This window comes from Hylobates moloch, unplaced genomic scaffold (assembly GCF_009828535.3).
Source record: "Hylobates moloch isolate HMO894 unplaced genomic scaffold, HMol_V3 SCAFFOLD_1, whole genome shotgun sequence".
Taxonomy (NCBI): domain Eukaryota; kingdom Metazoa; phylum Chordata; class Mammalia; order Primates; family Hylobatidae; genus Hylobates; species Hylobates moloch.
In genome coordinates, this window is record NW_026652276.1 from 25769538 (window position 1) to 25797152 (window position 27615).

Genomic DNA, 27615 nt, shown 5'->3' on the forward strand with positions numbered 1-27615 from the left:
TGCTTGAACCCGGGAGGTGGAAGTTGCAGTGAGCTGAGATCGCACCACTGCACTCCAGTCTGGGCGACAGAGCAAGACTCTGTCTCAAAATAGAAACATATTTTTATTTCCATGTATGTCTTTTTTAAAAAGCTAGTGACAAAACCAAACTTTCCAAAAAAAAATTAACAGGGAAATGTATGGCACATGATTAAGACTGGTACCTAAACCAAATATTTGTCTTATCTCTGTCATCAGTCATCATCTTACCTGAATCGTGTGAATCGTGTAACTTGTAACAAACATTCTAACTAAAACTGTTTTATGTTTTCTGGTTCATCTACTTAAAGGGCATATAACTCCAACTTTTGTATATTGTATACTTACGATAGACTACAACATTTAACCAGATTCCTTTGCCCACATGTGTATACTGGTCCCTTAGTTCAAGAAAAAACAAAAAACAAAAACCTCTAGCTGATTAGGGGCGGGAAACTGGAGGACAGGCAAAGGAAGTAAGCTACTAACGGCAAAAAGGTACAGGAGAAAAGATACACTTCTACGCTCTTTGAATCCAAGCAGTTTTTAACTCTTCCCTCTCCATTGCCCCAGCAATAAATTTCCTTTTTGCCTAAGATAACCAGGGATGCCTTCTTTGCTGACAACCAAAAGAACTGGCATCCATCCTCATCGCTAGATCCTTCTCCTTCCAATCCATCCTACAACCAGTTGTCATGTTAATCTTCCTAAAACATAGCCCCAATGACATTCTGTTCCTCAAAACTGTAAGTGGCTCCATGTTGTTTTCAAGGTTATGCATCAACTCTTAGCCTATTATCCAAAGCCCTTCATTACTCAGTCCAAATTCAGAATAGTATGCAGGCACATACTCTGAAGCAGTACAGGCCTAGATCCAAGTCCTGCTAGTTGAGAACTGTGTGGCTTTGAATATGTGAGTTAAGTGTCTTTCGGCCTCAGTTCCCTTATCTATAAAATGGAAATAACAAAGAGTGCCTGCTTTATAAGATGGTCATTGATGATTAAAAGAGAAAATGCAGGCTGTCCATTAGATGCTACCCTCAAGTACTAACCTGTACATGCTCAATACACCAACCCAAGTGGACTACTTAGTATCTCTGAGAAGTCCCCCTACTTTCCTGGTCTTGTGCCTTTAATCATGCTATTCTTCCTACTATGAGCCAGTCATTATACTAGGATCAAATGATTAACCAATGATGGAACCATGATTCTAACCCAGGTTTGATTCCAAAATTCATGTTCTATGCTACAGAATTGAATTCAAGAATTAGTAGAAATTGTAGGGTATTAATTACATTCTACACATAATCCATCAGGAGAAAAGAAGGAATCATAACCACCACCACCTTTAAACAACCCCCTCCTCCAACACACACAAATATACACTGTAAGATGAAATACAGTGTTACAGAGGAAAAGAATTCTTTTCAAGACTTGCAAATCAAAACTATACTGGGTAGTGAATAGCCTGGCAAAACATTTATCTAAGGACTCTGGTTTCTATCTTAACCATCATTTGGTATCTTAATAATTTTAGGTCTTGAACATACAGATATCCTCAGCTAGTTTCTAAGTCCTCTGGATAAAGATGCCATCTAGACACACTATTCAATCCAAATGGGTATAATATAGGAGTACAACTTTTAAAAAATCCTATTTAATATGAAGCAACATAATAAATACAAATAATTTTCAGCCCCTAAATTAAGGAAGTATATCTGGTAGGACATAAAACCTGAAGTTGGCCAGGCGCGGTGGCTCAAGCCTGTAATCCCAGCACTTTGGGAGGCCGAGGCGGGCAGATCACAAGGTCAGGAGATCGCAACCATCCTGGCTAACATGCTGAAACCCCGTCTCTACTAAAAATACAAAAAATTAGCCGGGCGTGATGGTGGGCGCCTGTAGTCCCAGCTACGCGGGAGGCTGAGGCAGGAGAACGGCGTGAATCTGGGAGGTGGAGCTTGCAGTGAGCCGAGATCGTGCCACTGCACTCCAGCCTGGGCGACAGAGCAAGACTCCGTCTCCAAAAAAAAAAAAAAAAACCTGAAGTTGGTACTTAGAAGAATAATCAACATGAAAGTCAAAAATAAACAAAAAAACCTTAGTTCAACCATATTAAACATTCTCCTAGCTAGTGAGTTTCAAACTTTAAAATAAAGCCAAGTATTGAGTACTATCACTTAAGACATTTAAAACTCACAGAGATGGAACACCCAAGTGTACTCCTGAGAACCAACCTGCCTAAGACCCAACAAATGAGCTAAAGGACCTAGGGTCTCATTATCCTTTCAAACTGTTATATCTCTATAACTCAAAGAAATAACTTTAAACAAACAATAATACAAACCCCACCCTGCATCATATCACGTTAAAGAAAATGTCTTTTAGGCAACAGTGAAAACTCTTACTGACATACCTTGAATAATATCCTCTTTTAAAACTTCAGTTTCATCATCATCATTTAAGCAATAAACTGTTTCTTTTTGTATATCTTCTTTTTTTAGGGTTTTTGCATCCACAACTGTCCAAGTCTTTTTAACTCTCTCCTGTAGAATCTTACATTCCAAAACACAAAGGGAAAACAAGGAAAGTTAGGATTCCAATTGATAGAAGATGAAAACCTAATACACTCTCTGGCACAGACAAAAATCCAGAACAATTACTCTAGCTACATTATTTTGTTTGCTCACGCCTATTATGAAAATTTTAGTTTATTTCTTTTTTTTTTTTTTTTTTTGAGACAGACTCTCGCTCTGTCGCCCAGGCTGGGGTGCAGTGGCGCAATCTCGGCTCACTGCAAGCTCTGCCTCCCGGGTTCACGCCATTCTCCTGCCTCAGCCTCTCCGAGTAGCTGGGACTACAGGCGCCCGCCACCACGCCTGGCTAATTTTTTTTGTATTTTTTAGTAGAGACGGGGTTTCACCGTGGTCTCGATCTCCTGACCTCGTGATCCGCCCGCCTCGGCTTCCCAAAGTGCTGGGATTACAAGCGTGAGCCACCACCCCTGGCTAGTTTATTTCAAAACTATACTGGATAACTTTCTCTACATTTCATTTTCTCCCAAAAGTAATCCACAAATATTTACATTCACACTTTCTATACAAAACCTCAGACTGTCTAATATTTTTATTTATTTATATTTTTTGAGACAGAGTCTTGCTCTATCACTCAGGTTGGAGTGCAGTGGTGCGATCTTGGCTCACTGCAACCTCCGCCTCCCGGGATTAAGCGATACTCATGCCTCAGTCACCCAAGTAGCTGGGACTACAGACGCACATCACCATGCCTGGTATTTTTGTATTTTTAGTAGAGACAGGGTTTCGCCATGTTGACCAGGCTGGTTTCGAACTCCTGGCCTAAAGTGATCTACCCACCTCAGCCTCTGAAAGTGCTGGAATTACAGGCATGAGCCACTGCACCCAGCCAGACTGTCTAATAAAAAGAGGACTATGTATTTTATCATAGTTTCCAATAGGAAAAAAAAAGAAGCAATATATCTGTGTCAGAAATCAACAAAGAAATTTGAAAAGGAGGCCAAAATAAGAAAGGGGGGAGACTGTATTCACATTCCTAGGGACACTATTCTAGGCTTTGATGGAAGCTGAAATAAATAAAGAACTACCTCAAGATTCTCACGGATATATCATGTATTTTGGAATTAAGTTCTTTAATATACAAAGAAAAAAACTGAATACATAAAAACGTTTTTGTATATTTATTTCATATGTCTAAAATGTTCCTATTTATTTTGAACACTTAAAGGAAAAAGGCAAGGAGGCTCACATGAAGGCACGAATCAGATTCCTACTCAAACTAGAATTTCATCAAATAATCACCAAAAGCAACTCATTTTTTAAAGTGTGCTATTGTATATAAATGTACATATATTATAACATGCAATTTTACAGTAACAAAACATATTTTACATTTCACAGATGTTGTTACTATCAGATCATTCATAATTGAATTAGGTGTGACAGCCCCAAAACTGAACTGAACTTCGGTGCATTATCTACATTTCTGCTATGATACTACAATAACACAGCTTAATGCATTTCATTTTCTTTCTTTTAAAAAAAAAGAGGCCTAGAACTTATGATTAACAATCAATTACCAATGGAGAGAAAGTAAAAGAGGAGGAAATCAAACTCTATTATAGACAATTCTTTAAACTTCCTCTCCAAGCCTGCCTTTTACATAAAAAGCTAAACACAGAGATTAAATGAGCAGGGAGAACAACTAGAAAAGCAGTAATTATGGTTCCAAGTAACACACACATGAATTGTCTGTTCCTTATATACACATACTTATCTGCCCGGTAACATTTCTGTTAAAAATGTGTACCTGCCACTTACCGATTTATAGGCTGCAATCCTTATAGACAAATTGGAGCCAATGGTCAGTCGGCAGGGCCAGTGAATGGAATGCCTCTCAATTTTCTTGAAGACGCACAGTTTTCTCAGACTCTCACTTAATAAACAAAAATATAAAATGAAAGCAACAATTTTTAAATGTTAACTCGTGCTGGATGATGCATTTGATTTTCCACAATGAGAAGTGAGCTAATGTTAATTATAAAGAGAGAAACAGCAGCAGATGGCCGGAAAACAACCACTACAAGTTGGGAGATAGCCAGGGCAAGAGGGAGTTGGCTTAGAAGGGAAGAGGAGCTGAATTACTTTACTAACAGGTGAAAATGAACAGCTCTATTTTCCTCTTATTCAGTATTTTCTTTCAACTCTTGCCAGAGGTTCTTAACATTTTTTCAGGACCAAGGCCATCTTTGAGGATGTGATAAAAGCACAGTCATGAATGAGTCTGCACACAATATAAAGGATTCACCACCAACTCCCTGAAAACCACAGACCTGAGGATAAGAACTTCTGCTCAGGCCTGGCATAGTGACTTACGCCTGTAATCCTAGCACTTTGGGATGCCAAGGCAGGCGGATCACCTAAGGTCAGGAGCTCAAGATCAGCCTGACCAACATGGAGAAACCCCATCTCTAGTAAAAATACAAAATTAGCCAGGTGTGGTGGCGCATGGCTGTAATCCCAGCTACTAGGGAGGCTGAGGTAGGAGAATCACTTGAACCTGAGAGGTGGAGGTTGCAGTGAACTGAAATCGCGCCATTGCACTCCAGCCTGAACAACAAGAATGAAACTCTGTCTCAAAAAAAAAAGAAAAAAGGAAAAAAAAGAACCTCTGCTCTAGAATATCAAAGGGAGGGCACCATCCTATAATTATCATCACTGTTTACAACTCTATAATTCATTAATTCCAATTCTGAATATTAAAGATACACGTTTTTATATGTATATAATAGAGTTAAAGACTATACAAGGAATAAAGGAATTTAGTTCATATTTAGTCTTAAGGTAAAGCAGGTTAACTCTAGGTTTCTTACTGGTGGGAAAAGCTGGGGAGAGGTGCAAACAGTGTTGTGGAGTGCTGCTTCATTTAAACAAAAGTGAAGATCAACCATATTTTCATCTGGCCCATAATCAAACACAACAGGGAAGATGATAGGAGATAGGTGGAATTTGTGGTATTCACTAAAATAAGCAGCAAAGGAATTAATGACAAAATACACTCAAACCATACAGTCCAGACTTTCTAGCTGAACTCCTTTGTACAGATAAAAAACAGATCTACAAAGTGGTAAAGAGAATTATTTTACATTATCCACAGAGTTATGGACAGACAGGTCTCAAGAGACTCCAATTTTCAGAAATAATTTACAACGAATAGTAGATATCTTACCTGACGCCCAGCTTCCAAAGCCTATGGTGCACAATGGCTTTGGATTTGCTGAGGAATGAATGGGTCTGAACCAGGTCTAACCTGTCTCATACAACATTACTAGTCCAACAGAATATAAACCTCATGGCCTCAAATCACCATGAGGTTTAGATTCTATTACAGGGAGAATTCTAAAGACCGGCGTCCAGTATATAAGATCTTAGTAGCTGGGCGTGGTGGCGCACGCCTTTAATCCCAGCTACTTGGGAGGCTGAGGCATGAGAATGGCTAGAACCTGGGAGGCAGAGGTTGCGGAGAGCCGAGATCACGTCACTGCATTCCAGCCTGGGTGACAGAGCGAGACCCTGTTTCAAAAAAAAATCTGAGAACAACTGACTCAGTTCTGCAATAGAGCTCAATCTCCCCAAGTAGATGTCAAGTTCTCTTCCTAAGATCTATATGGAGATACATCTAGTCCAGTGCTGTCCAGTACAACTTTCTGCAATGATGGTAATGTTCTATTTCTAACCATGCTAGCCCAATAGACACTTCAAACACAGATAGTATGACTAAGGGACTCAATTTTTAAATGTATTTAATTTTAACTAACTTGAATTTAAATAGCCACATGTAGCTAATGGCTACTGTATTGGAAGGCAAAGTTCTGGTCTACACCTTCATGGCAGACCTAAAATCAAAGTAGCGTCGAAATGCTAAAACAATGCATAGTCAGTAATTTCCCTACCTGATATGCTACAGAAAAATTTAAAAAACAAACAAAAACACTTCTTAAAGAGTAATCTATATTGGCCTCTAATTTTTCTTTTCTTTTTGAGACGGAGTCTCGCTCTGTCACCCAGGCTGGAGTGCAGTGGCATGATCTTGGCTCACTGCAACCTCCGCCTTCTAGGTTCAAGTGATTCACTTGCCTCAGCCTCCCAAGTAGCTGGGACTACAGGCATGCACCACCATGCCCAGCTAATTTTTTTATTTTTAGTAGAGACGGGGTTTCGCCACGTTGGCCAGGCTGGTCTCGAACTCCTGACCTCAAGTGATCTGCCCACCTCAGCCTCCCAAAAGTGCTGGGATTACAAGCATAAGCCACCATGTCCGGCCTAATTTTTCTTTATGATATCAAGGGTAATATGTCTAGCTTAAGGCATTTATTCCCAAATTTGAAAGTGAAACAACTTAGGAACACATATCTGTAAATATTGTGAAACTTCACCTCACAGGATTCCTCGGGCAATCCCGTGGGCAATTACAATTCTGTTTCCTAAATTTCCATTTATCTATCATTTTTCAAGGCTGTCTGTATTTAGAAAATCAGAATATAGTTTTTGTCAATTATAGCTCATCGGAAATATTAAAAATGGTCGTTGAGAAAAAATATTAAGGAGATATACACTGTAGCTACTTAAAAAGTTCTAGTTATTGAATCATTACTTCAGTGTGCTTAAACAGCCTGTATTTTGTGTACAGACTGATAAACTGGAAATAATTCATGAATATCAAGCAGTATTATCCCTGAGAATCTGAACCACCCAAGCCATACTGCTATGTAAAGTACTCTATTGCCACTTTTACCAAATTGAACCCCATAGGACACACACTATTCTAAATGCCACCGATCCTTCTTAGGTTCTTTGCTCAAAATGCATGTATGTCCAATTCCAACCAAGAATAAGATGGATAAAGGAGATGGTCTCTTCCATAGTCTCTACCTGGATGGTTGAAAAAGCAGTTTGCTTTATTGTTATATGGTACTTCAAGGAATTCACTTTTCTTAAATCATTTTGCCTTTCCAACGGCCACGTAAAGTAAGTAGGCTATGAACTCTTTACATTGTAGGTTTTTTTTCACTCAAACTGCTTTGTGATCAAAAGTTTAAAAAAAAAAATCACTATACCATAGTATGCTACTTTCTAAAACCTTAATAGGATGATAAGATATTGACTATCTCAGATTTGAGCCCACTTTCTATAATTAAGAATGTTTTTTGTAGATCTGTAAAAAGAAAGGGCCCAAGAAATGTATCCCAAGCTTGGCATAATGAAGAAATCTACTGTTTCATCTTTTGCAATTTGACTTGTTAATTTCTCATGGTATCTATGTATTCCTGAACTTCACTGACACAGGTCCTGGAAATAAATGAGAAACATGTGCCAAGAACACAAACTTTAAAAAGGGTGATTAAGGGTGGGTGTACTACTTCTTTAATAAAACTCAGAATATTAAGCAATGACTAATTTGAGAGTGGCCCAGAAAAAGGAAACATTTGGGAGACCTCTAATCAAAAGAGAAATTTACATGGGTACAATTAAAAATTCCCATCAATGTTTTCAATTCTTACCTGAATGAATAAATTTCATCCAACCCATCTTCACCTTCTAAAGATATCATCACCATTTTCACTATCTCAAGACCTTCTTTTTGCTGTTCGGTAATTCCTTTTAGTGGAAAGGAAGGCCCATGGCCACCTAAGCGAAAGGTGCCATCTCCTCTGTCCCCACTTCCATCTTCCTTGCCAAGTGAGAAAGGCAAGCTATTAAAGAAAGATCAACAGTAGTTAGCATTCTAATCCTGTAACTGTCACTCATCAGCTATGAGAAAATGAGCACATCAATCAACCTTATCAAGTTTCAAATTTCTCATTTGTCAAATGACTCTTACCTACCTTAGCCAATATTCTCCCACTCTCAAGTGACTGAAACCTCTTTGATTTGTAAAAGGAGAAAATCACTGGCTACCATACAACCAAGTAATTGAAAGGGCAGGGTGGCACAAGGCCTTAGCAAGTCCAGACCCAGGGTCTCAACTGTGGCAAGGATTACTCTCTCTGTCTCTATTTTACCTTCATTTGCCTTTATGCTGGCTTCACTCTCTCAGACTGGCCTCTTCCACACTGTAATGGTCTACACGTGTCCCCCAAAATCATTATTTTGAAACCTAATCACCAATATGATACTATTAAGACAGAGGCCCTTTAGGAGGTAATGAAGTCCTGAGGGTGAGGAACTCATAAATGGAATTAGCGACCTTAAAAAAAATGGTTGAAGGGGGAGGCTTTTTGCCATTTTTGCCTTTTATGTCCTTCCACCATGTGAGAACAGTGTTAGCCCTTTTGACGTGGGATGACACAGCAATAAGGCACCATCTGGAGAGCAGAGATCTCTCAGCAGATACCAAATCTGTTAGTGCTGTGATCTTGGACTTCCCGGCCTCCAGAATTGTGAGAAATAAATTTGTTTTTAAGGTGATTTCTCATTTTATTTGCTACACTTAAAACACGGCTTTCTGTTTACAATTTTTCTTCATATACTTAGCAAATACAGCATGATGTAATTTGCGTATCCTGCATTATTTAACAGGTAAAAAGTTTCCAGGGAGGAAAGTGTGAGACACAGGGTTTGCATCAGGTTACTCCTGTTTCCAAAGCAACAACCAGAAAAGGACAAATGTCATAAAAGTGAAGACAAAGGAAGTTATCCTGGAAAAAGAAATTACGATAACTGTTCTGTCTATTCTGCGTTAGATCAGAAATAAGCTTCCTTAGTAGTCAGCAGAAGAAACTAAAAACTATGCCAGGAACAGTGGCTCAAGCCTGTAATCCCAGCACTTTGGGAGGGTGAGGCAGGTGGATCACTTGAGGTCCGGAGTTCAAGACCAGCCTGGCCAACATGGTAAAACCCCATCTCTACTAAAAATACAAATAATAGCCGGGCGTGGTGGCACATGCCTGAAATCCCAGCTACTAGGGAGGCTGAGACAGGAGAACTGCTTGAGCCTGGGAGGCGGAGGTCGCAGTGAGCCGAGATTGTGCCACTGCACTCCAGCCTGGGCAACAGAGCAAGACTCCATCTCAAAAACAAGCAAACAACAACCAATAAAAACAAAACTGCTGGGTGTGGTAACATGCATCTATAGTCTCAGCTATACAGAAGGCTCAGGTAGGAGGTTCACTTGAACCCAAGAGTTTTAGGCTGCAGTGAGCTATAACTATGCCACTACAGAAGACCTCGCCTCTAAAAAAAAATTAAAAATAAATTAAAAACAGAACACAGGGCTTCTTTGAGCTGCTGGTATTTTTTTAGTCCAATTACAACAATCAGTTGTACATGGAATACACCAAACAGTAAAACTATAAACTCTACTTTGTATGCTGGAGGTTTGTAGCACAGAAGAAAGCATATTACCAAGAAAAAAATACAACCAAATAAAAAGCAAACAGAAGGAAGGGCTATGCTTCCTCTTCTGCACTTTTCCGTATTGCTCATGGAAAAAAAGAGTAGCTCTTTAGAATGACATTCACAGAAATGCAGTATGCTTCTAACATGTAAAGGCATCCTGAGATTATGAAAAGGGACCAGAAGCTGAGCTGGGCTTCTGAAGTACTGAGAAAAACCTTAACTCAATAAGAAGTGTCACTTAAAAGCACTTAATTTCTCTGAAGTACTATCTTAACAAGTATGGGTTTGATGGGTTATTCTGAACTTTTTCCACAGTCATACAGAAAGGAGATGTCGCTCTGTAGTCTTAAGACTACTCATACATGCAAAACAAATTCTTAATGTCCCCTGGCAGGCATTTTATGAAGCCAAAGGCTTACCACTCTAAGCTAGAGGCTTCTTGGCATAGCTCTCAATTTGAAAAACGAGTATTCCCAGAAGATTAATAATTCAACATCCTATACCATCACTCAACTTTTACCAAAAATAGGACAAGAAAAAATGTTTCAAATGCAGCAAGAAGGGTTAGTGTAGTGAAAGGAAAGTTTTGTTAGGGATATAACACAGAGAAAGTAAATCCCGGAGGGAATATTCAAGTTACTGTGTGAGGACGAATTCTCTCCCTAATAAATTGTGAAATACTTATTTTTCCCCTGAAGTTTTATACTCCATCTCTGAATAAACATAAGCAAATTAAATTTTATATATGTGTCTACATCTTTTGTGTCTGAAAAGAGTCAAACATAAACATGTTATGTATTTAGAATGATTCCCAAGTTGGCATTCCTGTCTACCCTAAAACATGCACTCTGTATAGCACACAGTTCTCTAGAGCTGTTTAAGAAAAAAAAAATCCATCAATCTGCTAACTGTTTGGGTAAAGCCTTCCATGCAGGAAGAAGACAAATTGAATATCCTCAAAGGGTTCTTCTAATCCTCAATTCTTTGAGTTTAAGAACACTAAACAATCATCTGCCGCTAAGCTCAATTGTTCTGGATCACTGACTTTCATCTTTTTGTCACCACCACTCAGAACAGTTCCTAGACCACAGAGAGTAACCAGCAAATGTTTGCTGAGTAGTCAGTCATCTGACAGATTCAGCCTTGGAGCAGAAAGTGAAAATTCCCATAAACCAAGTACTCTATACAGAGGGCCCATTCACTATATTAGGAAATCACAGGATTTGTCTACATGCATTATTCTTAGGATCTTACAAGAATTGCAGGGAGATGTCACATTTCTTCAAGCTATGAATTATAATATCCAGCTGACTTTTGCTGAATCGGCTGCTGAGGTCAGTGAATATTTCAATATGCCTCTTCTCAAACTTCTTTCCTCTAAAAGAGAGTTATCACATTAAGAAATCATTCTCCTGAATTATTTTTCTACAAATTCAAATATACTTGGTCACTGAGGACAGAAGCTTAGAAATGGATCTAGATAAGAGTTAATAAATGTGATTACATTCTAGTAGTCCAATTAAGTTCTTATTAAACTCATAATCAACCCTGATACACTTTATACTTTGAACATCTTGGCCAAAATTTCTGGGCATTATGGAAAAATTATGTTTCTGGATTCCTAACTCAAATGTGATACAGATTTAGGCCTGGGATTTTAGTGCAAATGATTTTCCTGACAGGCAAGGGGTATGTGTACATGCACATGTATGTCTCCACAGATACATTTCCAAGGCACAATAATTAAATAAATACTGAATTAGGAAGCAGGCCAGACATGGTGGTTCACGCCTGTAATCCTAACACTTTGGGAGGCCAAGATAGGAGGACTGCTTGAAGCCAGGAGTTTGAGAAAACCTGGGCAAAACAGTGACTGTCTCTGCAAAAATAAAAATTTTAAAATTAGCTGGACTTGGTGGCGTGCACCTGTAGTCCCAGCTACTCAGGAGGCTGAGATGCAAGGATCTCTTGCACCCAGGAGATCAAGCTGAGGTTGCTGTGAGCTATATTGGCACCACTGCACTCTAGCCTGGGTGACAGAACAAGACCCCCACTCGAAAAAAACAACAACAACAACAAAAAACATACACACACACAACAAAAAAGGGAAGTTGGCCAGAGTTACTATGCACTTAATATCAATGACACATGGCTTATACCACTTAGTGTTTTTTAAAATTCCTGGTAATCAGCTTAACTCTAATAGGAAGTAAACTGAAATAAGCAAAATATTTTATTTCTCCCAGAGAAATACTCACCGAGTATAGCCCTTCCTCTTTTAAAACTTTTAAAAAACAGAGAGGTTGGACTTAACCATTCAATTCTATAAAACGTTTCTCTTGTCACACAAACATGCAACTTGATTAACAATGAATCACAAAGTACATTCAATACATCAACCCATACAATTTTTGCAAAAAGATTCACTTCCAGCTCTCTTCCTTGGAACACTTACATTGTTTCATGTTGAATCACATCCATGCTCACAATTAGTGCATCCAGGACTCAGCTAGTTAAGGATAGGGATATCACCAAACAGTCTCTTCAACTCTTTCCAGTGAAGTCCACTGTGCTGGGAATTGTGGACACTGAACTATGTGATGACTTAAAGTACTTGCCTGAGTGCCCTTCTTCCAAAGTTCACTAACATATATTCATACATTCTATATATCAAATTATATGTTTTGCCCAAAACAACCAAGAAATATAAACAAAAGGTAACCTAACACATTGCATTCATTTAACCAAAAATTATGTCATTTAATAGTATCTAGAACCCATTTTTGGTGGCCACAGTCCATTCTTAAATATGAAGCGAACCATAATGTAGCACTTGCAAGTACTCCTAACACAACAGCACTTCCCAGTGATCAGGAATAGCACTACTGATTAGAAAAAGAGTGATCCCTTAAAATTAGGGGACCTGCGGAGTAAACTGGAAATCTCACTTTGGGTATCAATCTGATTTCCGGCACAAAAACATCTTCTATCCAGAAAAAAAGTAGAGAACATTGGGAGGATGCTCTTTTAAAAATATCTTTTGGCCGGGCGCGGTGGCTCACGCTTGTAATCCCAGCACTTTGGGAGGCCGAGGCGGGCGGATCACGAGGTCAGGAGATCGAGACCAGGGTGAAACCCCGTCTCTACTAAAAAAAAAAAATACAAAAAATTAGCCGGGCGTGGTGGCGGGCGCCTGTAGTCCCAGCTACTCGGAGAGGCTGAGGCAGGAGAATGGCGTGAACCCGGGAGGCGGAGCTTGCAGTGAGCCGAGATTGCGCCACTGCACTCCAGCCTGGGCGACCGAGCGAGACTCCGTCTCAAAAAAAAAAAAAAAAAAATATCTTTTATCCAACTCCAAATATTTCTAATGAGCACCACTAAAACCATCTGCATATAGTCAATGTTCACATATACTTCCTAGGATCTTCCCCCTTCCTATGCCTCCCAACCTCTCAATATTACCCATGCAGAGAACAGGGAAGTGAGTGGAGGGCTGGGAGCCCAGGCACTGTTTTAAACTGATTAATTTCACATTAAGCCCCATTAACACATTACCTCCCCCTCCTCAGAGCAAAATATACCCATATACTCATAGCTGAAACTCTGGGGGTGTCTCATCAAACTGCTTTACGATTCCCAGAATAAAGGAAATTTCTTGAAGTCTCCTCTGACAGAAAAAGGATACAGTCAGCCTGTTGAGAACCTGGTTGGATTTTGCTTTCAATGTCCTCCAGCAAATCAAAATCTGGTAGCATCAGATGTCTGTGCACTGTGATGTTCTGATACTGATCCCCACCAGAAAGGGGATTGTCAGTGCCATCCGTACCAAACAAGACTAAAGCAATCTCATCCTTGTTCTCAGCAAACACCTAGAAAAAAATGTCAGATGGCTGAAAACTATATTAGAACAATCTGGAAGCAATAAAATACCTAACCTTCAGGGAGCAGGACAACCAGACCTCCCTATGGCAGGTCCCTGGGGCCATATAGTATTGGGCGGGATGAAACATGAGACTTACGGACAATGACAATTCTTAGGTTCTAAACAGATGTTTTTCATTGACTATAAGTCTCACCCTTCATTTCAGCAGAAGTTGGGGTGTGGAAATAGGAGGGTGGTAAGTGTTCTTGATGATTTCCAGCCAAATCAAACTCTAATTCTCAATTAGAGAACCAAAAATGGATAATGTGAAAATATTTTAGTATGTCTTTATAGAATGTCTAAGGTTTAAACTTTCCAGAGGTTAAAAAAAAAAAGTGCAGGATAGCCTATATCCCAGCAATTTCACTGGCAGGCACACACAGTATACCCTAGAAAAATTATGTACAGATAGGAAGTTTACACTTCAGCACTGTTTATAATAGGGCAAAAACTGGAAGCAAACTATCAAACAGGAGAATGCAAAAATACATTACAGAATATTTATACAACGAAATATCATACTCCAGTAAAAATGAATAAATTTGTGCAACACATATCAACATGAATAGATCTAAAAAAAATAAGTTGATAAAAGATATGCTGCAGAATTACATGTACCATATAAAACTATTTACATACACTTTTGACGCTTTATACAATATTAAATATTTATGGATATATACTTATGTCCAAGTATAAAATACACATGGTAATAACTACCAAAATCCTGAGAAAAAGAGAAGAGAAAAAAAGGGTTAGGAAGAGCCTTCAGGTTTATCTGTAACACTTTATTAAAAAAAAAATCAAACAGATATGAAACATTAGGATTTACAGCATAAGACAACGGGAAAATTGGTTATCTGTATATTCTCCGTATCTGCCTATTTTATGAAATATTTCATAATGAAATATAAAAACAAAAAATAGTATCTGACACAAAAGACAGTCCTGTCTAATTATTAACACAGGCCTTTTTACACTGATGGAGAAGAGTGCTGTATGGAGAGATAATGGAATTCTGTCATTCTTCACTTTTGTAGGGTCTGTTTAACCCTTTAGTATGTAACAACACAATTCCCAGTTGTACATGGACTAACGGTGTCTGCTGCTGGATTCAAGCACGTCTGGCATACTGGCTGGGCAGGTATCTGCCGCCTAGACAAGCATCCATCTTAAGGCAAGGTAATCTTGCCCTAAACAAAATCTCAGACATGGGAGGGGAGGAAATTCTGAATGTAGTATGGGAGTGGCACTAAGTTCCTGATTCTGACTTCCTGATTCTCTTTCTCTCTAAAACAAAAACAAACAAACGAAAAAACACCTATACTCTTGTTACTGGGGTGTAAGTAGGCAGTTATCCAGAGAAGCTCCGGAGTGGCGACTCTGCAGTAATCTTGGTCTTCTCGAAGTAAACAATTGAAACGACAGACATAGGCAAGGTTTAAAGCAGGAGGAAAAATTTATTTTAAGCAAAGTGAGAGTTTACTGGAGAAAGTAGAGTACATTTGTAAGAGAACCAAGGGGGCCACGTGAAAAATCAAAAATCAAGTGCCCTCCGCCCTTCTTTGTTTAGTTTTTAGACCGCCCCGCCCCCGGGCGCCATCTTTTCCCGGGCTTCCAGTCTCCTTTGTTCCTCCCTTGAGCAGGCCGAATTAATCAACGCATGCGCACTAGCCCTGCTAGTGCTTAGGAGGTGGCCGCATGCGTAGTGTGGTTACTAGTCATGCGCATGCTCAGTAGCGGCAACTCGGCCTTACTGGTCGAGCGTCCCCAGAGGAAGCTTTTATACCGGTTAAATTTCACCATCTTGCTCTTTTACTGGGCATGCTCGAAACCTTAAGGATTGTGGCTTGCTAACTCCAGGTGTTTTCTGTCTATTAAGATTCCTCTAATTCCTGGCACCAATCATGGCCACTTATTACCTTACAGTGATAGTTTTATGATAACCTGACAGCTTTGGGGCCCCTCCCTTGCCCTGCTCATCACTTCAGAGGGACAGATTTCTAATTGCCTAACCATGGCTTCACAAATGCCCAACATTCTCGGGGGCCCTCTCTCCTGCTCTGCTCATGTCTACTTACCTTCTCTAACAGTATACTAGGGGACAGCCACACTACTTGAATTCCACCAACACAACTATAACCAAGAACGGGGTTAGAGCACCTTTCTTGACAAAACACCTCAAGGACTCCAGGTCATCAAGATTTTTAAAATCTAGAATGACAGGTGGGAAGTACTAGTGCCACACACAGAAGAAACAGAAGTGTCCAGGAGCAGCAGCAGTAGACAGTGAAAGAAGCAGGAACTCATGGACTTAGCAAAAGTGGCAGTCATACCAAGTAGAAGGGGCAGAAATAAAAATAGCTGATGCTTACATAGTGTTTACAATATTCCAAGCACTATTCTAAGCACTTTATCTACATTAATTCTTTTATTCTTCAAAACTACCCTATGTGACAGGTATCATTATTCTCATTTTACACATGGGACACTGAGGCACTGTAGTAGCTAACCTCCAAGATAGCCACTATCCGTTCTTTCTCTCCTTGTATTTGCAGGCTACTCTTTTTATCAAGAGAGGGAGTCTAATTCTCCTCCCTTAAATGTGACCTAACCTTAGTGTCTTGCTTGACTAACAGAAAACAGAAACGACTTTCTGGGGTTTTTAAAAATAGGTCTTAAGAAGCCACATAGGCAGGGTCTCATAGAAAACCCATTCTTGGGATACTCCTTAGAACCAGCTGCTTCATGTGAGAATTCAAACTATACAGAAACCACATGTAGAGATTCTAATGGACAGCCCCAACTGAGCTCACAGCCACTAGAAAGCATTGTCTTCCAGCCATGTGAGTGAGCCATTTTGGACATCTGGTCCAGCTGAGCCTTTGGATGACTCCAGCCCCAGGTGCCATCCGATTGCAACTGCGTAAGGGGCCTCAATAGAGAATCACCCAACTGAGCGACCCAGTCATCCCACAGAACCATGAATGATGAATTTTTAAAATGTTACTTGAGACACTACATTTTGGGGTAGTTTATTACATAGCAAAAGATAACTGAACTAGTCACAAACAAGTTGAAGGACTTGTTCAAGATCAGGTTAGTAAATGACATGGCAGAGCAAGGATACAAACCCAAGCCATCTGTTTCTAGAGATTATGCTTTTAAACATTACTTTTTACTGCCTTTTGTTTCTCATAAAAACTGTAATATCTAGTGAAGGGGCCAAAACGAGGGAAGAAAAAATATCAGACTCTAGTGGTAGGTGAACCTGTGAGTACATGTAAGGAAACTCCCCAGAATCCCTCCAAACAGAGGGGCTGGACACTATAAGGAGGCTGGTATCTTGCATTAGTAGGTAGAGGCAACAAGCAGTTCAAACATGGCTTACAAGCTCAGTGTCAATCTGAAACTTACCTGTCGCTGGACAAACATGGTTATCACCTTCTTTGCTTGCTCAAATGGGGATTCTATACCAGGAATGGAGTTACTCATGGTAAAGCCCACGTCCATACACAGCACAACAGCTGCCTGGAAACAAAGTTCCAAAGAGTGTTTGAGAAAATAAGTCATAAGAAAATGTAAGAATGTCCCTTGCTTATTGTATTTATGAACCTGTATCAGTATTTAGGAAAGGTGTGAGAAAGGGATGTGTTCTACATAAGAATGTGTGTAAGACATGTAAATTTTCACTACTGAAAACCCTTAAATAGTCCTGATACTTTCTAAAAGCTATATAAGTTTCTACCAGGAGAGGAACATGCTCCACATAGCTGCCACTTCTTTGGGCTAAGCCCCAGAATAAACCCATGATGAGTACATATGATGCCAATCTGCAGGCCAGAGTTAAACCCATTTATGCCCAATATACATCAGACAAACTGCAGCTGACCTGCAGACCTACAAACATGAGAACAGATGCTTCCATTGTAAGTCACTGATTCGGGGCATAATTCGTTATGAAGCATTTTTATTACAACAAGTGACTGCTAGAATCTATATATATGCTAAGAGGTATATCCTGACAATTTGAGTCAGTTTGTAAACTGATGATCTAAAATAAAGACACCAAATCTAGTAGAGGACACAGACAGGTAACAAATAATACCAGAACAATGTTCCATGATAGAAGTATGCACTAGGCACTGAGAGACACAGGAGGAGCATCCACTCAAGACTGGTGGAGGCGATACCAGAGCGGTGAAGGGGCAGAAAAAGCTTCCTGAATGTGGACTTCCTTGGGTGAGTCTTAATGAGTAGGAGTCAATCGTGTGAACAAGTTACAGACAGACGGAATCACACAAGCTAACGCACAAGCCATTACATAGCAATCACGTATGTAGGAGACTAAGAAAATAAGAGAAACATAACCTAAAAGGAATACATGTAAAGTTATTTATACCTGGCTTCCAAATTTTACCTGAATACAAGCTGGAAGAGACCTGGACTGATGGCAACTCACAATTTCAGTGTGAATTATAAAATCAATCAACAATGTGAAATGTCTCTTGCACCACATTCCCCACACCTATCTTACTTCATCGCCGATACATGTTGGTCTGTATCAACAGTGTAGTGAATTCAAGAAGAGAAAAGAGGGGTCTTCTGGTGAAAAAAGATAATAGCAAGCGGGAGACCTGGGATCTAGTCCCATCTCTCCTACCCATTAGTTCTGAGTCCTTGGGAATGTCGCTTAATCTCACTGTTAATAATACTAAAAGGTAGGAAACTGTTGGACTAGATGAGGTTTAAGGTCCTTTCTGGAGTTAACATTCCTTGACTCTGATAGTCTCAGCAGTGCTTTGTACCGATCAAACAAACTGTGAGCAGTTCTGGGCTAACATCTTACCAGGAAAATTAATTACAAGTGAACATGAAATGAGCAGCTTAGGGAAGAATCTGAAGAATACATGATGTAAAGAACAGTTGGAAAAAACTAGATATTTAAGTCAGATGAGAAGATTAAAGGGAAAATAACAGTTTTCCTCCCCACCATTTTTTTTCCTTTTTTTTGAGACATGGTCTCACTGTCACCCAGGCTGGAGTGCAGTGGCATGATCATGGCTCACTACCGCCTCCATCTCCCGGGCTCAAGTGATCCTGCTACCTCAGCCTTCCAGATAGCTGGGACCACAGATGCACCCCACCATGCCCAGCTAATTCTTAAATTTTTTTTGTAGAGATGGGGTCTCCCTGTGTTGCCCAGGCTGGTCTCGAACTCCTTGGCTTAAGCAATCCTCCCACCTCCGCCTCCCAAAGTGCTAGGATTACAGGTATGGGCCACCGTGTCTGGCCTCCCCCCAGATATTTGACAGCTGTTGTATAAAAGGATTGGTCTGCAAGAAAGACAACAGGATCAACAGATGGAAGTTATTGGGAGACTGATGCGACTCCATACGAGGGATAAAAAATAACATTTACAAGTGTTCAATAAAGAAACTACTCTTTTTTAAGTGACCTCTTGACCCTAGAAATGTTTTAAAAACCTGAATGAATTTCTATCAGGGAAGTTACAGATGATTTCTAAATGTGGTTATATCTCAGGCAACACATGAAAAGGAGAGATTATTTTTCACTAGTTTACAAACAACACAATGCACTAAGAGATTTCTGAAGTAAAATTAGATTATTTGGAAAAAAAAAAGTGCTAATAAACCACAAAATTCCTTTGAGAACAGTAAAATAAATGCACATCCCAGTTTCAATGCCTGGGGCATAATAACCTAAAAAAACTTAAGAGTCACAAAATATGCTGCTGTACTTATTTGATACACATCTACAAAAGCTACTTTTAAGCCAGAAAACTCTAGAGGACTAAAGCACTTTTGTCATGAATTAGGTATCCAGAAAATGCCATCAAAGGGTTTCAAATATGGAACTTATTGTCTGGAAGCAGAATGGTCTATATATCTGAGTTCCCATCTGGCAGCAGTAAGAAAACTGAGAAAGGGAAACTGGGCAGCATAGCAACTCTTCATTTCTATACCGAAGCAATAAAGGCTGTTAGAATTTTAGTTCCAGTCCATCTGCCACAAACAGCTCCTCCACTAGAGCTACAAAGTTTTCAGCAGCTGAAAGAGGACGAACAAAGGAGGTGAGTGGCATTATTAAAAGTTCATGATCGTTTTAATCAACATTTCTCAATGAGGATTTGAAGGAACTAGGGATCAGTTGCTCAAACTCGTATCTTGTTTATTTGTATTGAATAAATCCATTAATCCCTGGAACCACATCTCCCTCTAGTGACCCTTCAGAGACAACTACTACTCTTTTATGTTGAAAAAAGAAATCACTTTAAAATTCATTGTAATTTCTGTTACTGATCTGGGACACCAACGGTCATAGATTTCTAGCAACACAGGGGTTCTCCAGGGCCCTGAAAGCAGATAGCTTGGATTCAAATCCGGATTTCACCACGAAAAGCCCACAGTTCTTTATTTTCCCCCACTTGCAAAATGGGGATAAACAGTTTTCACTTCAAGGGGTTGTGAAGATTAAATGAGATAAGAATAAAAGGTTTAGATCCGTCCCTCACAGAGTGGGCTCTCAATAAATGCGGGATATTACGTTATTATAAAGCTAATAATACGACGCTTTACATTTTAAGTTATTTTAGTCACAGATAGTCCCTCTCTCAAGTTTTACAACAAGCCCTGTGGGATAGTTGCTTTATCACAGCTAATTTTCATTCTCATAGAGATCTTAAGAACCCAGGCTCGGAAGTAATAGAGGAAGTGGGGCTAGGGAGTGGAATGGGATAAAGGGAGAGAGAGGGGAGGCGGGTGGGGAGGGAGGTGAGACAAAGAGCAGGCAGAGAGGGAGAAGAGGGATGGGATGGGTGGGTGGTGGAAGAGGTGGAGCCAGCGAGGCTCAAATTCAGGTCTTGGAACCCCAAATCTCCAGCTTTTCTCATAGCGCATCCCTCGGTCCCGGCCCTCCTGACTAAGCCCACCACCATGATCTTCTCTTGCCCCATTCTTTGGCTTGGCCGCGATCCCACGATTCCTGCTTCCGAGCCACCCTCTCTGGATCCCCAGCCCGGGTAAAGCCCAAGCCAATGGCTTTCTTTATACCTTATTCCCTGACCGCACCATGTTGCCGGTCCTCAGGCGCTTTGGTCGCTTCTTCCGGGCGGGAACCTGCCGTGTCGCAACTCGCTTCCGGTGGACTAGAGGCAGATAGCGGGAAGAGCCGCTTCGTTTCCTGCTAGGCCTGAAAGGGGCGGGGAAACCGTGCCCCGGAACTCTGAGCATGCGCAGATCCCCCCGAGCGTGCGCAGATCCCCCCGCGTGCGCAGATTCCCGCCGAGCATGCGCAGATTCCCGCCGAGCATGCGCAGATTCCCGCCGTTCACGCGCAGACTCCTGCCGAGCATGCGCAGATTCCCTCCATTCCGCCCTTGTCGGGAGCCTGTGGTGTTTGAGCCGCCTGAGACGCTAGTACGGCAGATTTACTTAACGATTCACTTAATCACTTAAAGATTCTCTTCCCTTTTCTCTCATTGGGAATAATACCTAAGGCATTTTGTGTCAGAGCTCTGGAGTTAGATTTTTTTTCCCTTTTTTTTACTTTTTAAAAAAATCTTTTTTCCTTTTATTTCATTTTTTCATTTATTTTTTTTATAACTTTTGATTTTTTTTCTTTTATCATTTGTGGGTTTTTTTCTACTTTTTCTCTTTGGTTATTATGGAGTTAGATTTTCTTGAGTATGAGTATGAATGCAGAAAGTCACTTAACTTCTCTAAAAGACTCAGTTTCTTCTACAAAGTGTGATAATGAAACACTGTGGGATAACCTTAGAGCCAACTGAGGAAGAAGAGTAGGACGTCCCCAGGAGCACGAAAGTAGAAAGGAGATTCTACTCAGCAGAGAAAATGGGATGCACAAACGCCTGGAGGCATGAGACTTTATCTGCTGAGGCTCTCCCTGTAGTTAGCTGTGGCTCCAGCTTGGAAGGGAGGAGTTGAGGTTTAATTTAGAAGACAAGTCAAGGGAGATATAGAAATAGCAGCTGTCATCACAGTGCTTTACTTGATCACGAGCCCTTTGTCCAGCCCGCATCCCCTACCCCTTTAAGGGAGGCAGGCCCAAGCAGTACCTTGCATAGAAACGACTGCTTTCTATACCATATGACCCCCAGCTGACAGGTGGCTGGACGAAGAGTCTGGCAACCTGCAAGGTGTCTGCAAACCTCTGCCCAAACTGAGAAAATCAAGTCCAATCAATATTCTCTCCTGCTTGAAAATTGTTTCTGGAAAAAGCAAGAATTGAAGCTGAAAAGATGTGAAGAATCCATGAGCCAAAATTATAAATATATTGAAGCCTCTAGAATGTAGAGTCAGACATATTCAGACGTGCTCATAGGGCCCAGGAGGTTCTTCCAGCTTTTGATTCAAACTCAAGGAGTTACTTAAAAGCTGAAATGTTATTTTTAATAATACTTTTAACGAACAGCAGCGCCCTGGCCGCTCAGCTTTGCGCGGGCTGCAGCAGGCAGGCAGGCACGGACACGCCCTTCCCTGCGGGTAAGAGTCCCAAGAGAAAGATCAGCTCAGCAGAAGGGGCGGTGAAGATCTGCGAGGTTGTCACCTAAATCTCCTCCAGCAAAAGTGGAAACGAAGCCCAGCGAAGGCAGCAGGACAGCATAAATTTTCAGACAAAGAAACAAGGGAAAATGGGAGCAAAGGGCAAACAGGCCAAGTGGCTATCCGGGAAACAAAAGATTTACCTGTGGAAAACGGGACTGAAACAAGGAGAGTCCAGCCTCTGGTGAAGCAGGACAGAAAGAAGCCAAATCTGATTAGTATCACATACCATATCTTATCAATGGTCCTTGTCTCCCTTCTTGTACAATCCAGAGCTAGACAGAGAGAGAAAAAGAAACAGACAGGGTGTTGCTGGGCCCAGGCTGGAGTCCAGTAGCACAATCATAGCTCTCTGCACCCTGGAACCCCTGGGCTCAAGCGATTCACTTACCTCAGCCTCCCAAGTAGCTGGGACCACAGGTGTGTGCCACCAAGCCCAGCTAATTTTTGTGGGGTTTCTGTGTGTGTGTGGAGGCGGGGTCTTCCTATGTTGCCCAGCGTGGTCTTGAACTCCTGGGATCAAGCGATCCTCCCGCCTCAGCCTCCCAAAGTGCTGGGATGACAGGTGTGAGCAATTGCACTTGGCCTCAGAGGAATATTTTTATCAACTATTTTGATAAGGAATATTTTTATCAACTATTTTGATAAGGAATATTTTTATCAACTATTTTTAAATGCCAGTTTTTTAGTAACTGTAGAAACTTTTTTTTTTTTGAGATGGAGTTTCACTCTTGTTGCCCAGGCTGGAGTGCAGTGGCAAGAATTCTGCTTACCACAACCTCCGCCTCCTGGGTTCAAGTGATTCTCCTGCCTCAGCCTCCCAAGTAGCTGGGATTACAGGCATGTGCCACCACACCTGGCTAATTTTGTATTTTTAGTAGAGATGGGGTTTCTCCATCTTGGTCAGGCTGGACTCGAACTCCCGACCTCAGGTGATCCGCCCACCTTGACCTCCCAAAGTACTGGGATTACAGGCGTGAGCCACTGTGCCTGGCTGAAACATTTTTAAGAAGGAGGGAATCCCACTTCATCCCATTTTTAAAGTGTAGCTTTTAAAAGGTGAAATAATTCACTTGTTTGTTGTTTGGTACAACCAGGAAACACTGAAATAGTGAATAATGGGAGGCTTTCACTGTCTTGGAAGTCAGTTTAACATTCCCTAGGGAGAGGGTATTTTATCTCCTATAGTACAACGCATACTAAATGTCAACATAGAGCCACAGTCATGCATTTAATGTGTCTTGAAACTTTTAAATTACTTCTATTTTCATGGGTTTTTTAGTAGAATTGTTTCCTGAAGAAAACCACTCCTTGATTACGTTGCTATCCGTGTCAAAATTGTGTGCACTCTGTAACATCTTTGGTTGTGCTAGTCCCGTTTTCCTGATAACTTTGTTAATGTGCTTTGAAAGACTGAAAATTTGAGTGTGTAGAGTATACGATATTAAATTGTGAATTGGTGGGACTTACGTAACGACTTATCAGCATTTGGAGATAATGTACCCTGATATCCTCTTTTTTTTTTTTTTTTTTTTGAGACAGTCTCACCCTGCGCCCAGACTGGAGTGCAGTGGCACAATCTCGGCTCACTGCAAACCTCCGCCGCTCCCACCCACCACCAGGCTCAAGCAATTTTCCTGCGTCAGCCTCCCAAGTAGCTGGGATTATAGGCACCAACCACCGTGCCGGCTAATTTTTGTGTTTTTAGTAGAGACGGGATTTTGCCATATTGGCCAGGCTGGTCTCGAACTCCTGACCTCAGGTGATCCGCCCGCCTCAGCCTCCCAAAGTGCTGGGATTACAGGCGTGGGCCACCGCGCTCAGCCTAAAAAATATTTTTAATAAGACTGGTAAAGAGAATTACTGGAGACTCAATACAGTGAAGGAAATTTGCATGCTTTATGTCCATGTTTTTATCTTGTATATGGTCTCTATTTATTTTTCCTCTTCCTTTCTCTCTCTCCCCCTCCCTCCTTCCCTCCCTCCCTCTTGCTTTTCCCCTTCTTCCTCCTGCTCCTCCTCCTCCCCCTTCTTCTCCTTCTCCCTGTCCCCACTCTCTGTCTCCCATACACCCTTCAGTACAGGTCTGTTTCTTGGAAGAAATAAAAGACGTTCTAGTAGCTGTGCTTGTTTGCATCTCAGCTGTTTCTATAGAAGTCTTTAGAACCATCCACCTCTGCGCAGCTAGGCATCTGTGATGCTGAGAAGGGGTATGGACTTTAAGCATTGCTTCTCCTGGCAAAGGGCCTTCATTAATCAAGGGTCAAGGGATAAACATTTTAATGACATGACAGCATGTATGGCTACTCCCTTCCTCCTCCACAATAAAAGGATTCTGGCATTGTTCATTCTATTTCTGTCAGTGCAAGGTCCTTTTGGATTTATACGTTACAGAATTGGGTAAAAAGGGGGACAGGAGGTTGATGGGCTATGACAGGTGGTGGTGATGGTGCGTGTGTTGGGGGACAGAAGGGGGAGTTAGAAATGTGTAAGAGCCACTGTGGCATATGAAGGAAATAAATGGGATAGGAAAGGAGGAATGGCAAAATGTCATTTTGGTGATCCGTGTGAGCCATGCCTCCCGCATTCACACCCTTATGTAGTTCCTTCCCCTTGAATCTGGACAGGCCTCATGACTTGCTATAACCAGTAAAATGTGTAGGCATTTACAGAACAGTGGGTAGTTCTGGGCTGAAGCCTTTAGAATACCTGGCAGATTTGTCTTTTGCACCCTGGTGACCCCAGATACCATGTATGAAGACTGCCATGCTGTGAAAGCCCAACATAGCCACGTGAAGGAGCCCTATTATGGACTGAGTGTGTCTCCCCAAAATTTATATGTTGAGATTCTAACCCCCAATGTGATAATATTTGGAGATGAGGCCTTTGGGAGGTGATCAGATTTAGGTAAAGTCATGAGGGTGGCCCTCCTGATGGAATTAGTGCTTCTGTAAAAAGAAACGAGACCAAGAGACGCTAGAGAGCTCTCTCTCTCTCTCTCCCCCTCCCCCTCTCTCCCTCTCTCCCCCTCTCCCTCTCTCCCCACTCACACAAAGAGGTCATGTGAACACAGAGTGAGAAGATAGCCACTTGCAACCTAAGAAGAGATCCCTCCAGCCTCTGGAACTGTGAGAAAATTAATTTCTGTCATTTAAGCTACCTAGTCTATGGTGTTATCTGTTATGACAGCCCAAATCTGTTATGGTAGCTCAAGCGGACTAATACAAGCACTGAGCACCAACAGCCCCAAGAGTAACCTGGATGTCACCCAGCACCAACTTGGCCACCATGCAAGCGAGGCTGTCTAGGAGAAGATCCTCCTTAGGAAGCTATCTCAGCGCTAGAAACATTGAGGGGAGACTAGTAGTCTCCACCAAGCTCTGCACAAATTACAGAACTGTGAGCAAAGGAATTGAATGGCTATTTTGGTGGGGTTTATTTGGTTTTGGTTTTGTTTTGAGACAGGATCTCAGTCTGTCACCCAGGCTGGAGTCTAGTAGCTCTGTCTTAGCTCACTGCAACCTCCACCTCCTGGGCTCAAGCTGTCCTTCCACCTCAGCCTCCCGAGGGGCTGGGACCACAGGTGCATACCAAGCTGTTATTTTAAGCCATTGTGTTTTAGGTGTTACAGCAGCAATAGATAACTGAAACAGCAGAGATTTTTTTGAACTATTGCTACAATGTAGACCATGTGTTCCCCTTCAGGTAGTTAATAAAGGCAAATAAAAATTTTATTTTGCAATTATAATTTAAGTTGCTGGAATATGTTTGCATTTGGTATTACCTTGAACGTGAACTATGAGTAATGACTTCGTGACCATTATAAAAAATTAAAATGTACAGGCTTTGTGTTCTGACAGAGAGCTGTTACAATGGTTATATGAGTAACTGAGAAAATAAGTAGAATATTAACAGAGTACAGATATGAAATAAAAGTTTAGGTCCCGGCTGGGCTTGGTGGCTCATGCCTGTAATCCCAGCACTTTGGGAGGCTGAGGCAGGTGGATCATCTGAGGTCAGGAGTTTGAGAGCAGCCTGGCCAACATGGTGAAACCCCATCTCTACTAAAAATACAAAAATTAGCCAGGCATGCTGGTGGCATGCCTGTAATCCCAGCTGCTGGAGAATCACTTGTACCCAGGAAGCGGAGGTTACAGTGAGCGGAGGTCGCGCCATTGCACGCCAGCTTGGGCGACAAAAGCGAAACTCCATCTCAAAAAAAAAAAAGTTTATATCCCAAACAGATGTGAGTAGTGAGATATCCACTAATATTTTTCAACACTGCACAAATTAAGCTCTGGGTGGCCATTCCAAAATGGCAGAATGAAACTTTCACATCATCTGAAATTAGTTATTTTTAAGATTTAGAATCTTGTTTTATAGAAAATCATGGGTTTTATTCTTCTTGGATGTGAAGTGAAATGAAGGGTGCTACCTAATGTCAACAGATAAGATGACTTGGAAACACATCAGTGTCACCCTATGGGCCAGACATGGTTTATCCAGCTCAGCACATTATGGCTGCTAAGCAACTGGAAAATATAGTTATCCTCCTTGATATTCACCACGATGATTAGGCAACTATGAGCCAAAAGAATTGTTCAAATATGGTATTGAACTCTCCAATTTCTCCTCTGATGGTCTCTGTGGTGTTTGCTGAGAGCAAAAATGAGACGCTTTGGTTCTGTTTGATTCTGTTTTTCCTTCCTCTAGTCTAGGCTTTTACATACCTCTATAGAACCCCTTTGAAATAATTTTAATTTACAAGCCTATTTCTTCCATTAGATGATGAGCCCAACTAGGATGAAGGCCATGTCAACTTTATTTAGTTATCTCTTGGGTATGATCTCATCATCATCCCACACTCTTCCATGGCACCACAGCCACTTTACCTGTGTCCTAATCATGACTTTTTGGCTTTTCCCATTGGTTTCCCCAACCCCAGAAAAATGGGACAAATGTGTTTGCAAGTTTCTAATGTGGTTTGTGAAAACAGTCCACCTCAATAGAATTCCCCAAAATTAGTGAAGCATGGAAAGAGTCCAGACATAAGGATTCACATTAAAATCATTACATACATATAGGACAGCCATCATGCTCACCCTCTTTCTGCAAACCACAGCATTCAAAGCAATTTTGAAGAGCCTCAAAGACAAAA

At 41.1% G+C, this 27615-nt stretch overlaps 1 protein-coding gene across 2 annotated transcripts in view; it reads right to left on the reverse strand.

The window, feature by feature from the left end:
- Positions 1–21095, reverse strand: part of XRCC5 (X-ray repair cross complementing 5) — a 93698-nt gene extending 72603 nt beyond the window's left edge. For both annotated transcript variants that reach the window (XM_032754583.2, XM_058438570.1), the window contains exons 1-8: positions 20946–21095; positions 17290–17403; positions 13636–13819; positions 12406–12454; positions 11205–11327; positions 8114–8305; positions 4374–4488; positions 2435–2573 (exon numbers count right to left, since the gene is read on the reverse strand). In XM_032754583.2, coding sequence (XP_032610474.1) covers positions 2435–2573; positions 4374–4488; positions 8114–8305; positions 11205–11327; positions 12406–12454; positions 13636–13819; positions 17290–17403; positions 20946–20966 — 937 coding nt within the window. In that variant the 5' untranslated portion in view covers positions 20967–21095. The remainder of the gene's footprint in view (positions 1–2434; positions 2574–4373; positions 4489–8113; positions 8306–11204; positions 11328–12405; positions 12455–13635; positions 13820–17289; positions 17404–20945) is intronic.
- Positions 21096–27615: the final 6520 nt, after the last annotated feature.